This window comes from Poecile atricapillus, chromosome 1, assembly GCF_030490865.1.
Source record: "Poecile atricapillus isolate bPoeAtr1 chromosome 1, bPoeAtr1.hap1, whole genome shotgun sequence".
NCBI lineage: Eukaryota > Metazoa > Chordata > Aves > Passeriformes > Paridae > Poecile > Poecile atricapillus.
In genome coordinates, this window is record NC_081249.1 from 151805146 (window position 1) to 151821543 (window position 16398).

The 16398-nt window shown below is 32.7% G+C and overlaps 1 protein-coding gene across 4 annotated transcripts in view; it reads left to right on the top strand.

Annotated features, from left to right (window-relative positions):
• Positions 1-16398, top strand: part of DPH6 (diphthamine biosynthesis 6) — a 195303-nt gene that overhangs the window by 38836 nt on the left and 140069 nt on the right. For 3 of the 4 annotated variants that reach the window (XM_058827198.1, XM_058827189.1, XM_058827217.1), the window contains 2 exons: positions 4837-4910; positions 7053-7171. In XM_058827198.1, the coding sequence (XP_058683181.1) occupies positions 4837-4910; positions 7053-7171 (193 nt within the window). The remainder of the gene's footprint in view (positions 1-4836; positions 4911-7052; positions 7172-16398) is intronic. The other variant, XM_058827208.1, reaches the window with a different exon arrangement.

Genomic DNA, 16398 nt, shown 5'->3' on the forward strand with positions numbered 1-16398 from the left:
TCATGTGTTTTTGTACAGTTTACAGTTGCAATGATCAATTAGCTTTTCTAACACAATTGTGTATGAAGATTGTTGTTTGTCCTCTGAACAGGACTAAATTAACTGTTATAACAAGATATAGAATAATGGTGTCATTTCACTTACTATTAAAACATAGCCAATAATTATCTTCAGTACATTAAAAAAAAGCTACTAAAAATGTCTTATTTGGTTGCTTTTTAAAAGTTTCTTTTTCTACCTGCCATTTGAAATGAATACTTTTTGTAGCTCTAAAGGGGAAAAATAAATTTTAAAATGTCATATGGAAAATAAGACTTTGTTAGCATCTGTGTACATTTGTATTTAGCATCTGGTTTTATGTGCACATTGCATATTTTGCGTTGTAATACTTTGTGACAAAGTGTATTGTACTGAGTATAAGTGCTTTCTGAATTATCCAAATATTTCAGAGAAGCAGTTTATTTTTATTTTAGTTGCTTATTTCACTAGAAACGTATTAGTAAAGTTTAACATAGGAAAATCATCTCTTAAATTAACAGTATATGATGCTTTTTAAAGTAATATTTTAAAAATCCACTCAGCCCAAGAAAAAACACTTTCTCATATTAACTTTCCCCAGATGTTTTTCTGCTATCTGTTAATTTTTATATGATATAGCATGTAACATCTTTCCTTCTGAGTTTACCCAATTCACTTCCTCAGCTTTTGAGTTGAGTGCAGATCTCTGATATTTGCCTGCTAGATGTCAGCTTTATTTACCCTTGCTGAGTGCAGTTTTGTGAACATGCTTTTAATGGTACCAAACCTGATCAGATTCGACATTAAAAGTGAAGGCACTATTGATTCTGGGATGGATTCTCTGCTAACAATGATCAACTCTTAGTCAAACAAAATGCTATCTGTTTGCAAGGTGTCCAATAACTCTTTCAATACCAAAGACTAAGTCCAGGGAAAAAGTAGCTTTCAGTTAGTACTCCTTGCATGCTTCAACTGCTGAGCTTAAATATGCTATGGGACAAGGCTTTATGTAAATTTTGTCTGTTGAGTTTATGGAGGTTATTAGACCAAAATTTTTTTTTTCTGTTTTATCTCATACTCCATCTTTCTTCGTTTCAAGTCTTCTTATTTCTTGAATTTGCACCAATCCAGCCTTAATTTGTTGAACTGGACAAAATAGGGGGATTGAATTTATTCCATTTCATGGAATGTAGGTATAATAATTAGTTCTCCCATTTCAAAGCATATATTACATTTATTGGTGTTTCTCTTTGTGGAAGCTATTGTTTGGACAGTGGTGGAAATTTATATTTGGTCTTTACCATGAGAAGAACTGAATGAAAGGGAGATGGTGATAAATAACTACCTGTGAGAATTTTTTAAGCATGAATGCTAACCACAACTGCAAAATGACATGATGTACAGCCATTTAAAAAGACAATTAAAACTTACACATTATCAGAGGAAATAAACCAGAATAAGCGCAGACAATCTTCTGTGTTATTATTTAAATCATATTTAACATAAGTTGTAAGCAAGCCGCCAATAATAGTCTTGTTTTTGCATTACTAACATCAAGATAAATTGCATACATGTGTACATATTTGTGTTTGTGTGTGTATCTATATATAAATATGTATGCATTCATAATCATGCACATTCAATGTGTTAGATTTGTACAGTAAAAAGCACCCAAACAACCTCAAAACAAAACCTATGACTAATCTTCTTGATGCATGTTTCAAGTTTGGACCATTGTTTCAAAGATCATTTAGGACATGTTTTGTGACCTTCTGTGGCTTTTAAAATTCTCTTATCATAGGATGTTTATGAAATTTCCTGGGACTTACGGCTAGAATTTTTTAAATCCCAAACAAAAAGGTTTGTGCAATAGATCATTTAGTATAGATGCACTGTATTAATATAAGAACAGAACATTTAAGTCTCAACTTCCATCTACTTTAATTTTTAATTTGAGGGAGTTTTCTTAGCAAGTATTTTTGCTGATGCATATATTTAGTCAGAACTTGAATAAAAAATATGTTTATGGCTCTGTGAGCTTGTTAAAATGTAATGGGCAAGTCAGTTGCCATCTTCATGGATGAACAGGAGATTCTGTAAATCTGTCCATTTGTGAAATTAGATTTCACTCCGTATTTGTTTATTATGAGGATACCATCTTTTGTTTTGAAGTTTATGCTATAGTTACTTTCTAATATCCACCTATTTATTTCCCACTGTTAGAGAAAGAAGAGTGTACATAGTGAAAATATATATAAGATAATACAATAAAAATACTGTGGTAACTACAGATCTGCAATGCATTGTAATAAATATTGTGATGATAATAAACATCTTATTTGTTTTGATGAGGTAAGAGAAATGTATACGTTGCTAAACAGATTGCTCAGAAAGTTGTGGATGTCCTATCACTGGAAATGTTCAAGGCCAGGTTGTATGGGCCTTTGACTCAACCATTCAATGATTCTGTAATAAAAGAATGTGGAGAACTGTGTGTGATTGATGTATTTATGTGGCCATAGAGATTAATCTGCTTGTGAGACAGCAGTTGTATACCCTTCTGTTTGTTTGTATCAGATACTTCAAAAACATTATTTACTGAACTTAGCTGATGGCATAGTTTGCCTCTGGTAACTTAGAACTGTGATGAATTAATAACATAAACAAAAATATAGGTAATATTTTCGGACATGTTGGTTGATGTGTGCACACTGTGACAGAGGACATTTTGAAGGAATTCCTAGGGTTATTATTCTTATGCAAAAATAAAAACAAACAGTATTTATCTTGTTAACATCAGTCATGTTTTCCAAGACTGTTACACGTCTTTCTAACCTTTTTAAAAAGAATGTTAAAGAATGCAACTGGACTGCAATTTTAGCAGTAGGCTGCTAAAATAACATGAAATAAAGGAGTACGGAGAATACATTTTAGATATATTTGAAGATTCAAGAAGGCTTTATGGATCAATTGATCAAATTTATTTAAGAAAACTGTACTTGAGCAACTCTCTTAACTTTTTAAGAAATGTTATTGTAGATGGGTGAGTTAAGTTGAAGTATCTGTGATTTACCTTTATGCTAGAAAGAGCTTTGAAATACTGCAGAGAAAGCTCAAAGGGAAGCAGAAATAATATAGTATGGATAATAGTAATAATAATAATGATAATAATTATTGGATCCATCATTGAATAATGAACAAGTGACAGATAAAACTTTTTTTTTTCACTCCCACTACTTCTAGATATGTGAGAAACATCAACCTGAACACTATTTGATTTGGCATTAAGCTTAATATTAATGGATCTATTCATTAATGACTTGGGGAAGTACATAATTTAAATACTGATGTATTTTTTAGAATACCATATGTAGGACTTCTGATAAATACAGTTTCTTACATCTGAAATTTATATTGGGTGTGAATAACTTAGGAATATTGTTGGGCAAATATGAGGTGAGAATTAGTGTAAAGAATAAGTTAATAGATTAGAGGGAATAGAGGAAGAATATCCCAGACAGGCATAAATCATAAAATTTTTCTCTATATTATAATTCTGAATAAAACACCTTCTGTGTAATTTTATTGGTAAGAAACAGGAACTGAATTTTAAAGTCAGCAGACATCAGGCAAAGACTGATTTGATTTTGAAATGTGTAACAATGCTGCCATTTGACTTGGGCTATGATTCAGGAAAATGGTTTACCTAAATTGCCAAGGATAGCAACTTATCCTTTGTTCCCCACTTTGGTTGGGCAGCTGATCTGCATGCTGCAGTCAGAATTGTCCTGACCTTTACCAGGCAAAAACTCCTGGTACAGTCAGCAATGCTTCATCATCCAGCTGATAAAGTCAAGGGGTGGTTCACTGCTCAGCTTGCTTGGTCAAGGCTTAGCAGGGGTTCTGAGATCATGGAGTGGGCCAAAGGAGAAAGGCAGGGGCAGGATGCATCATCACAGGTATATAATTGAAAATTCTGTTGTAAAATCTTGCTGAAAACTTCACAGGATTTGGAACAGGTCCAGGAAGTAAATCATGCTGTGTAGTTACGATTGACCTTGATTAAAAGAGAAAAACAACTTTTACTGGTCTAGATGAAGCAAAATTTAGGAAAAGAAAGTTCAGCATATTAATTGGGACTCAAGCAATTTGAAAAATGCAAGATCTCACAAAATACTGGAACTATGTGCATTTCAAAATGTTACATTCTTAGTGGGCTTACAAGAAAAAATAAATTGTTGTGCTCTTTTTTGGCTTGGGTAATTTAAATGAGACAGAGAAAATGTGTCTTGGAAAACCTTTTTTTATAGCAGAATTTTTATAAGATGATGTTGAGTAAGTTTCCTGTGAATTTTCTTGTTCTCATCTTAAAATGAAAAGAGTAATCTTATACTCTCTTGTGCTGTGTGCCATGGAAGAACCAACAATTCATTTAATTGTATGATGTATGTTGCTGATAATTATTTGTAGGCAGGATAGCTAACACCTCACTTATAGGGAAAAGCTGGAAGGAATTTTCAGGATGTCTGGTAAACTTTAGGATACTCTGTTATGTCTGATACTTTTCGGTTCCCTTGGTTATTTCTTTTCTAGAATGACTTGACTTGAGTCAAGTAGACTGCTTTAGAGTAGTAACCATGTAGTAGGTCAGCTAAGCTGCTCTCTTCTGTGGAAGAATTGTATTCCAGCCTGTTCTGTTCTGTGTACTGGACACAGAAAACAAAATATTCTTGGTTGATTCTGCAAGCAGAGATACTGGATCTTTACAGCTGAAACCATTATATACTGCTGTCATTGATATTCCACGTTTCATTTCAGGACAAAGAAGGAGTAGAGGGTGTATCTGTGGGAGCCATTCTTTCTGACTACCAGAGAGTTCGAGTGGAAGATGTGTAAGAAAATACTGATCTTTTTCATTATACACATTCTGGAGAGTGGTCATCTGTTTTCGAACTCAAATTTAAAGCAGAGACAGTTGCCTGACTTCTCATGTTCTGCGATACCAAATGCATTATATTCATTAATATAGGCATTTCTTTTTTTCTTATATTTTTCTTCCCTTTTTCCCCCTTGAAACCACATGTTTTAAATTCCTCTTCAGATCTCTCTTCAACTGTTAAAAATATTTTGAGTTTTGGTATAACACTATGGTATAAATGGTATAAAAATAGTTGAGTAGCTTCAGTTCTTTGATTTTAATGGGAGACTCACTTCCAATGACTACAGTGTTGTGATCAAGTCCCCTTTTATTTTTTCACCAGTGTTTTGATACAGAGGAATATCCTGTGACTTGTTATCAGGAATTAGATACAAGAGAATCTTTTTGTGCATATCTTCCCTTAATTCCTTAAAATCTGTAATGTGTTATTATTAATCAGGAGTTTCCATTTGTCATTCCAATTGTGCACAAAAGTCTATATAGATTGTGATTATTTTAAGAGTCTTAATTAAAAAAGAGCATTATGTAATGATAGTTGTGTCTGTTATGTAGGCCAATATTTGATCTGAAAAAGATTTTCACTGTACATGTCTGATGAAATGCAAAACCATCTTGTGTTAAAAATTAATTATAGTTTCATGAATTCATTATTTGTTGATGATGAAAGCAAGTATCTGGAGTCCTTTATGAACTGTAAGAATGGGAAAATTAATGCTATGCCAACTCAGCTCACGTCAGCAAGTTCCAGAGCACATTTGTTTTCTTTACAGCTTACATAGATAAATTGCAGTCAGAAATAACTCCTTTTTCTTTTCGTTTTTACTTAAACATTTTAATAATTGCTTCACATGCTAGTAGGATAAAAAAAGGTCACTTTTGTTTATTGTGAGTTTTACGTCTTTACCACAGCTAAAAGATTGACAGGAAATCACAGTATTTCAAACAGGCCTGATTATTTCCAAGGTTGCTCAGTAGTAAAATACTTTACATTGATTTGTAGATTTAGCCCTTCCAATAAGGTTGTTTCATATGAGCCATCCCAGTTAATTCAGGTAATTTTATAGGTGAAGTTAGGCACCTAAATAACTATTTACATTCAGAGCTGCTAAATAGTTCTATTACAAAACTTAGTGCGCCGTTAAAACATACCAAAGTAATAAGAAAACCAGTCAGATTGTATGAGTGCTACCTATGCAGTTACATGTCAACATTAAACATACATTTAACTATGTATTCTTGACAGTCATACTAATGGGTCTATCTAACATATGGAGGAATGCCCATATATGTGAGAAAGTCAATGTATTAGAAAAAACATGATAATTGACAAATAAATGTAAATCTTAAGTGCTCTGAACTAGTGCCATAGTTAAATGTTTAAGTTTTTCAGAGCTAGACCTTACACATTTACTCACCAACTGATGATTCTTGACAATTTAAAGAAACATAACCTATCAATAATGCAAATTAGTGATTAATTAATTTGATAACCAATCAAATGCTGTGTATCAAATGCTGTCTATATATGATATGTATCAAAACAAATTATTAACTTTACAGTAACAAGTTGTTAATTTGTATCACAAGCTGTATATATTTCCCTGAATGATTCTTTTCCTTGGGTGTTGATCCAAATCACAGCAACAAATTCAGCATGTTGTACTAGTGACATGTGCCACATTAATCACAGAGCAGTAACTTTGTCCTTAGCTGTGTTCACAAAAGTGATGACTTCCTAAGGTGCTAATTGCTTCATGTTCCAAAAGGTTTAGGAACACATTTTATTATGGCTTTACTTATGTTCCTGTGCAGATCTGTTTACCTTAGTGAGTTGCATATTGTGTAGACGAATTATGGTCAGAAGTTTATTTCTTTTTTTTTTTTAAATATATATATTATACTTAATGCTTTTAGTGAAATATATGAATAGTAAAGTGGTGTACTTGAAATTATAGAAGAAAAAATATTTAAAGATAAGAAAATAAAAAATAAATAAATAATATTTATGAAAAATAAATTTTCATAAAATTTACATTAATAACACTGTGTAAAAGCATAATTCTTGTCTTTATCCAATTTGTGGGTTTTTTTTAAGGTGCAGAAGGCTTAATCTTCAGCCTTTAGCTTACCTCTGGCATTGGAACCAGGAAATACTGCTTAAAGAAATGATATCATCTAATGTTCAAGCCATAATCATAAAAGTGGCAGCTTTCGGTACGTATTCAGATTCTGAACAATGATTACTGAAATTTTCCATGGACAAATCTTTTACATAACAGAGGAAAACAGAACTTCTTTTGCATGTTTTAGGATATGAAATGTTAATATCAAGAAAATTATAAAAATGGCTCAATACCAGTCGTGATGACTAAATAATTAATTAAACAGAATGCAATTCATTCTTAAAGGAGATGTGAGAAGCTGGAAAGCAGTTCTTCCTAACAGTCATTAAATTCCTCTCATATTTTTTTTGTTCTGGTTTAGTTTTGATTTGCAGTAAAGATGCATGTATAATTCAGCAGTTCACAGTATTGTCATTTATGGATGATACAGGCTGGTGACTAGACAATATTATAAAGCAACCGTGAAAGTTTTAATAGAAATACATCAAGTTAATATCAAACAAGATATAATTATGAGGCCAAAATATTTTGTGTAACAGCAGACTTGGAGTTGGTAAATCATAAGAGCAAACAGAAATAATTCATCATTGCCTCTAAAATTTTTTTTGGTATTTAACATGGAGTTGCTTAGCATACCAGAAAATCAACATCTCTTCATTATCAGCTATATAAGATGAAGTTATAAAACTTGAAGCAAATCAATATAAAAGTTAACCTGTTTATTGCTTGAATATAAAGGTAAGGTCAAATTAAGTTTTATGAGAAGGCTTATGGAAGATGTGCTCTAAAAGCTGAAGGAGCACATGATAAACATGTTAATAATACAATATATTCATTTCAGGCCTCTATGTGGTTTTCTATTTCAGAGTAGTAAATGAGTTTTTAAGCATAAAATGTGATCAAATAACCTTTTATTTTGGGATTGACTTTAAATTTGTGGTCCACTGTAGCAAACAGTTGTTTGTATCATATAACTGGCATCAGTGGTTAAAGATACATATTTGGAAAGCAGTGTTGCATAATCTTTCCTTAGAAGTCCAATGGCTGGTTTTCCTAGGCAACTTTCCCATCAAATACCTAATCTCTCTTTCTCTTAAAGAATGCTTTATAATAAAGTAATTTCTTCTTCATTGTTAACCAAGATTTGAATTATAATCTCTTTAGACTGGATGAGTTAATTTAATTTTTTTAAAAATATTTTTTAAAATTTTATTTATTTATTCCTCTTTATCTGGTATAGTTACTAACTAGTTTTTAAATTGTTGCAGTGATGGTCTCACTGTTGTTCTGTAGAATCTGCTAGGGCTGAGAGAAGGATTAGAATTATTAGAAATATCATGCGCCCTCATTCATTTACAAGTAACAAGCAATGTAATTTATTACCATTTTTCTCAATTTTGGGAGGTTAGTTACAAATATATAGGAATTGAATGCCATGTTTTTTACTGCAAAACACTTGGTTTTCAATTGGGAAAAAAAAAAGTTTATAAAATTATTGTTTTCAGGCCATGTAAAGTATATTTATACATTTATGTTGTATTTCCATAAAATAGAATGTGTTTGTTGCTTATACTGGCATGAAGAAAAAAAAAAAAGTCCACAAAGCATGTGTAACATGTGTTTTCACATCAGAATTATTTTTTTAAAGAAAATGTATGATTTAAATAATAGATTAAACTGTTTCCCAAATAGACATCATTGATGACCTGTCATGCCTGAAGCAAGATAAGCATGTCTTTTGTATTCTACAGTCTTAAAAAAACTTAAAATGCACAAAGAGAGCTTTGTGGGCTATTCATTGGAAAAGCGAATACCATAAATACTTGTAGATAGCAATTAGATAGAAAATCACTCTGAGTTATTTTTCCTTTCTATTTTTTTGGCTACAGGTAAAAGAAAGATCTTATCAGAGTCAATTTCTCACCTGCCTCAGGCAGACGTAATTAGATGTAAGCAAATTTAATGGAGCTTTTGTGCTCTGGGGCCATTCTGTAATGCTTTAATAATTGCATGCCTTATTAAAGTGGATTTAAGGTATGAAGGCTGTTTAACATATCAAGTGGCAAAGAAGATAAGATACAGTTTAACTTTTTGCCTTTTAGATTAATAATCAAAGCTAAACTGAAATGAAAATATTTAAAATAACAGATTTAAGAGTCTGAAGGGTAATGCATTAGGTGATACCTTGTATAGTTGTTAATGCAAGAAGCAAATCTGTAACCCGAGCTTGACATTCATCAGCACTGGCATACTTGTACACCCTCCTTGTCCTGTTTTCCATTAACTCAGTGCTGGTATTGACAAGGTAAAAGCCTGGCGTTTTATGTAGAAAACACATAATTATGCAAGTAAATGAGCATTAGTTTAGTACATTTCCCTAAATCCACCATTACAAATTAATACCATAAACTTTGCCAGTGGCAAGAGTTTTCTATCTCAGAGTAGTATAGTTTTCCAGATGGGATGCCAATTGCTCTCACTTATATGCAAAAAAAGTATTGTTAGCAACCTTTTTCACATGCCTTCTGTTGATCTATAAGTAGATCAGCTTTCTTTCCTTTAGAGTGTATTTCAGAAGCTTTAATGATGAGAGAAAAGCATTCCATGATCTAGCAGCAAACCTGTGCACTATATATATATGTGTATAAAAGCTACTTTTGAATATTTATCTGCAGTGCCATTTTCTTGCTGCTCGAGGTGCTTGTATGGCATATCATACTTTCATCTTTGAAATATACCCCTCTTCAGTGGAAATCCAGAAATTCAGAACGAGGTTACACAGTAACAGCTAAAATTGGAGATATTACTGACTGGTTTTAACATGTGTGTGCCTGAAATTCCAGTAATATCCATTGCTCATGTGACACATTGTAATATAGTACTGTGTAATAGAACAGTTGTGTAATATAGCACAAGAAGATGCATTTTTGATCTCCTTCTTTTTTGGTTGTGTTTACAGATTAAGTAATACTTATTAACTTGCAGAATATGCCTATAACAGATTCAACTTTAAACCTCAGTAACTTTATATATTGGTCTTAAGTCTGCCTCACAAAGCAAATTGTTTCCACTGCAGTGCAAGATGTAATACATATGTGAAAATGAGGCAAGGAGGAGGAAGGAATACATATTTGGAAGGAGTCTTTGAGTTCCTTACAGTATGATCCTTAATAAAACTTGATGTTCAAATTTATTTACTTTTAGTTTACTTACATAGTTAACTATACCTAAATCTTGTTAAGTATTAATACTAAAACTTAAGCACCTCTATACTTTTTAAGACATGACAAACTTCATTGCTCATATATGTGAGAATATACTTGAAGTTGATTTTATGTCATGCAGTCCAAGTAGTTTTTCCACAATGTTTCTTGATTTTCTTGAAGTATCAAAAGTAGCATTTATACTAAGTTTTCTAAGTGCACACTGTTGCCTTGAGAATGGGGGATTGTGTGGAATTGCTTCTTCAATATTTGAGTCAAAATCAGAATATCAATTCAAATTCCTATCTTTTTTAGTGAATTAATATGCATTTATTTGCTTTATACATTGCAGCTTCTTCCTAGTTTGGTTATAAAGTAATCCTTAATTATTTAATTAAATACCTGGAAAAAACCCATGTTGTTATTATGAGATCAGATAATTGAAACATTAATTAGAAAAATAAAAACTCTGATTAAATTATGTTTCTAACTTTTAGCTGCTCTGTGTGGGACCACAGGAAAGAAGTGATACCATAGCACTGTTCAACTGTTGAACAATAATAAATCTGAAACTTAGAATCAGGGCTGATCAGCCTACATATGAAGTGACGCTCTTCTATTTCATTACTATATTCTTCACTTTGCAGGTCCAGCTGCTATGAGTGCTTATAGACATTCTACATTCCCAGCCATGGGTCAAGTTGATATCATTTGGTCTGGGGAAACCTAAATTTTCTAGTGCTATGGGCTATTTTTTCTAGTGCTATTCCTTACCCAGGCTATTTCCCAATGGAGTAATGAGTCCTTAGGAAGCCATTGCCTTCTCTTGTCTGTTAGGAAATCCTAATCTTCATTAAAATGGGCAGTCTGTAGTATATATTTAACTTGAACCTCCATAGGTGTGAGAAGATACTGTTGCTTGCTTCCCATGGTCTAGAGAATTGGCATACTCCTGGTATTCGTGGTATCCACTATCCTCATAGCTGAGGGATGTGTATGGTTTTGTATATGAGTTTTTAGTTGAAAAAGACAGAATATTGTTTCTTAGTATAATGAATCTATTATTTAAACCCAGCCACCTAGGAGTCTATGTTACTGTTTATTTGTATGCCTCTAGTGTACAGAAGTGAAATCCTGACTGACTGAAATTGATAGCCATACTCCCATTAGTTTGCACAGAGGTAAGATTTACTTGTAAAGAACTATGTTAAAAAAGACCTAGCACCACACAGTTCCTGGCTAAGCTCCTAAGGGTGTAATTTAGAGTACAGATAAACTGATCTAATAGTAAGTTGCTGCCAAAAGGTCAGTCTTTCCATCCAACTTCTAGATGACTCTTCTAAACCACAAGTCTGTGCTTGCTTCTGCCCCTGTAAGGGCTCCAGTGTTTTTATGGCTGCATATAGGTGATCCAGCAGGATCTGCTTTTTTGTGGGTGCAGGGAACTTGCTCTGTAGAGACCACAGCGGCATGGAGGACAGAACTCTTTCTTTCAATAGAAAACTTACTACTAAATTAGGTTGGCTGCAATGGCAGATCATATCCTGAAGTAAAATTGGTGGTTTTAAGTTTTATCTGAGCACATAATCTGTGTAATGGAGAGGAACGGTGTTCTTTAAAAATGTGTGTCTAGATTTTAGTGCTGAGCAATTTTAATGTAATTTAGATGAAATTGAAGGACCTTGTCATCACAGGGGAAGATACTTGCTTCCTCCAAATATTTTTTAAAAGTTCTCAGACCATTCACAAACATAACAGAAGGAATTGAATAACATTTTTTTATGAAATCAGTATGAGATCCCAGTTGATTTCTTACATATTGTATAGTAAGTATTGTTTACTTGCTTATTGCTTACTAAATTAAACATTGACATTATTCTTAGCTAGCTCAGCTTATTTACAGGTGATCATTTCATTGCTTTCTTCCTTGGGCAGCTACCAGACTCTAAAGCTGAAGTAGAATCTGTGACAGTCTTCACAACATCTGCTTTTGATAGCATTCTGTTTTATTAATATGAAAAACACTTAGAACCATAGAACCATTGAGATTGGAAAAGAACACTGAGGTCATCACACCTGCCTTTAACTGAATAGTTATATATAGTATATATATATATATATATACACACTATAACCACTAAAACATATCACAAAGAGCCACGTCTGCTTTTTAAACACTTCATTTTTGAAGTTATTCTTTTTATCATAATTTGAAGTAAAAGATAAAATGACTGATAATATTTTTCAACTTCTGTCAAATTTTAATGCTTGTCTGTTTTGTAAGGGATAATGTACTCTAAAACTAGCCTTAAACTTCTATTAGAAAAATTATCTTTGTGCAGTGTTAAAGTAGTATCTTGTATACACATTTGATCACTTTTAATTCATTTTAGTTTTAATGCTTTTTCAGATTAGAAATTTGAGGAATTACCTATGATGTAATTTGGAAAATATGTTCTTATTAGCCTTTTCCCCCTTCTAAATTTTGTTCCCTACATAGCATATAGTGGTGTCACTGGATTTTCAAACAAATCTTCTGAAACTTAGTTGGCTCTTTAGAATTTAAGAGCATTTGACACTTTTGCTTTAGGCTTGTTCTCTAATATATTTGTATACCATCCCATTTATCTCCATAATTCATGTTATTTATGATTAAAAAAAAAAAAAGATACCACACCTGTTTGTTCACCAGACATTGCATGAAAAGATTTGGGAGCACATATAAAAACAGAAGAGCCATTTTATCTCAGACCATTTTTTTTCCCGACAGAAAAGTTTCACACATGAAAAGATCAACACAGATAAATGGAAACTGGAAAATAGAAGTCAAAATAAATTAGCTTGGCATTTAAGATGTGATGCAAGAGAGATGAGTAAGAGAAAAGATAACTAGGAATGGACTTAAAGAAAAAGTTTGAATCATAGTTGAAAGTTTAGGGAAACAAAATGAGAAAGTAATCTTTGCATTTAGAATGGTTCTTGCCTGGATGCTTGTATATGAATGACAGATATTTTATTACCAGTGTTAAGAAGAAGTTTCAGAAAGAGATTTTAGTGCATATATAATGTATAAAGGAGTGCTTGAAAATAAAGTGTGTTACAGAAAAAGAAGAAATGAGATTTTGCATAAGTCAGTTTAGAAGCAAGTTAGAGAGAAATATGATTCCCTCTTCGCTAACTCTTACCTATACATTGGAAAATGGGAAGGAAGTTGTTGTCATAACAGATAACAGGAGTTAGAAGGAAGGGTAAGAGAACGTGCTGAAAACAGAAAAGTAGTTGGGAGCTGACATTACTGAGTGCTTGTCAAGGAGATGTCACAGACAGACAAAGTAGGAGAGAGATGGCTTAAGAGTAGAAAGATCACTTTGCAGTTTGGGGAGATCACATCATCTAAAGGTAAATTTAAAGGGAGGCAGCAGGCTAAGAGCACACTATTAGGCATTTTAAGTGAAACAGGAAAGTGTGGGTATAGTGAAAAAGACAGAAGAATAGTCAGAACTTGGAGCTGAAAAACAGTGGAAGAAAAAGAGCTTAGTAAGAGACGTCAAAAGCAGAAATAATCTTAACTATATGAAAATCTCTTTTACAAGCAAAGGCTGATGGAGCTGGGCCTGTTCAGCCTCAAGAAGAAATGACTGAGATGACTAACTTATCTCAGTGTATAAGTGTCTGAAGTGGGGGAAGAAAGAGAATGGATCCAGGCTCTTCTCAGTGGTACTGAGCAATAGGACAGGAGACAGCAGCCAGAAGCTGATGCACAGAAAGTTGCACCTGAACATGAGGAAGAAATCCTTTGCTGTGTGAGTGACCAAGCACTGAAACAGATTGTCCATAGAGGTTGTGGAGTCTCCCTCACTGGAGATACTCCAGAAGCATCTGGACACAAGCGTGTGCTATGTGCCCTAGGATGACCCTGCTTGAGCAGGGAGGTTGGAGCAGATGATCCACTGTGGTCACTTCCAGCCTGACCCATTCTGTGATTTTGTAAAATAATCTGATTTGAAATATTGCCTTGTTATCTGATAAAGTGGTACAAAATTTCTTCAGAGATATATTGAGGATTCTGTTCTTGAAATGATATATCTAAATTGCTTTGGATCCTAGATTTAACTATAACACAAATGATTTTGATGTTTAAAAAAATAAATCACAAGAGATTACTGATAATATTAATTAGATAAAAAGTTTCAGATCGTTTTACCTCTCAGAATTCTAAAATTTATGACATTAGACTAACCTAGTTTAGAACACACTTGAATAATGTTCAAGAGATAAACTGAGATCCTAATTAAAGTGCACTGGAAACATATGCTAAAACCACTTTGAGACTAATAACTTATAACTTTATCACTTTATATTATAACTTTATCACTTAGTATCACTTAGCTTGCAAAGAGTTACTATATCTGCAGCATGTCTATAGGTTCCATCCCTGTAGAATTCCCACACTGGATAAATTATCACATACCAAAAAACAAAAGTAGATGCATAATCAAGTCATGTTAATTTTCCTCTTCTATACAATAAATTAGAAGTATATTCCTCTCAAATCTTTTAGAGATACAGTAGTTTTCATTACTTCTATACAAAAGTTAAGCAGTTTTTAAATTTTTTTTTTACTTTTTTTGGAAAAGAAAATCCAAGGAATCCATCCGGTTCACCATTGTTAACACAGCCTTTCATGTGTGAAAGCTTTGAGGAAGTTAAGAATGAACCTGTCAAGTTATGCTGCCAGACAAAAAATTCACTTCCCAGCTCTTCATAGAAATGAAAGCTAAATATGACAACAGGAATAATTTACCTCAAGGCAACTTAAGGTATAGATTTACAGTTCAAGAATATCTGTGTGGCATGTGCACTTCTAGTTGGTGAAGGTTATAAAACATTCCTGCATTCCTACATAGTATGCTATGTTTCCAGCTAATGCTCTTGTGTAAGGGCTTTTCTTGTGTTATTAGAAACATTCTCCTGTATTCTGTACTGTGTAAAGAATAGTGCCTGACCATCTGAAAATCTCTGATTTTGTATTGTTTACTTAGGAAAAAAAAAGCCACATTTAAAATAGAGGAATTTACCTTCAAAACCAGTCCTATTTTCTCTGTTCTTGTTCTAAGATGGGTGGTTGCTTTATCCTTTACACTCTTTTCCTTTCCATATGTATTTCTTTACGCTACAGGTCCTGTGATCTTATTGTTAACTCTGTTTTCTTTATGATAAAGAGACTGAGAAAGAAGAAACTAGTTTTGCTTCTAGAAAACCAAAGTCTTTCATTGCCTCTTTTCTTATTCAAAATTCTAAGTAATTCTACTCTTGGTGAGCAGCTGATTAGGATCTTTCCAGAAACCTTATTGCCCATTATACAGCCCTACATCATCAGAAGTTAAGTCTCAGTCCCTGACATTCATAGTGATTGCAGCTACTACTCTTCTCAATATTACTTCTCAAGAAGTCAGAAAAAAAAAGAGAACTTCATGTTCCTGTAACTTTAAAATATGTTCTTTTTTTTCCTCCATAAGCCTATGCTAATTCTATGGATATGTATTTCAAGGAGCATATGATAATACCAATTTTGGAAATATGTTTTAACCTTATTTTATGGAAGAAGTCACTGATTAACAAGATTAAGTTTTTGAATTGTAGGGTTGATTAGTCAGGAAACACTGAAGTTTTTTTCTCCCTATATTATCAACAGATAATGGTTAATTCATACTTTGTTGATGGGTATGCGATAGTGATTCTTTTACAATGCATTCATCTATTGTGGGTTAGAATTTGGTTCAATGTAGCTTTCAGAAGACCTTTATATACCACCATTTCTTAAAACTTATGATTTATTTTTATTTGAAATTTTACAACGTAAAATTAGATTTTTTTTTATTTTAAAATACTTTCTTAAGAATTCAGATGATATTAAAATTCTGAACATTGATAAAACATGTTCTTGTTTGTCAGATAAGGCTTTAGAATGTGGATTTTTTTTTTTAGCTGAATGTAATGCCATGAAACCGTAACTTGGATTTCTAATGGTCTTGATAAACGCAAGTAATATTATGTAGTTACCTCTGAAGTGAGGGCTTCATGCTCTACATCTCACTATATTCTCACTAATACA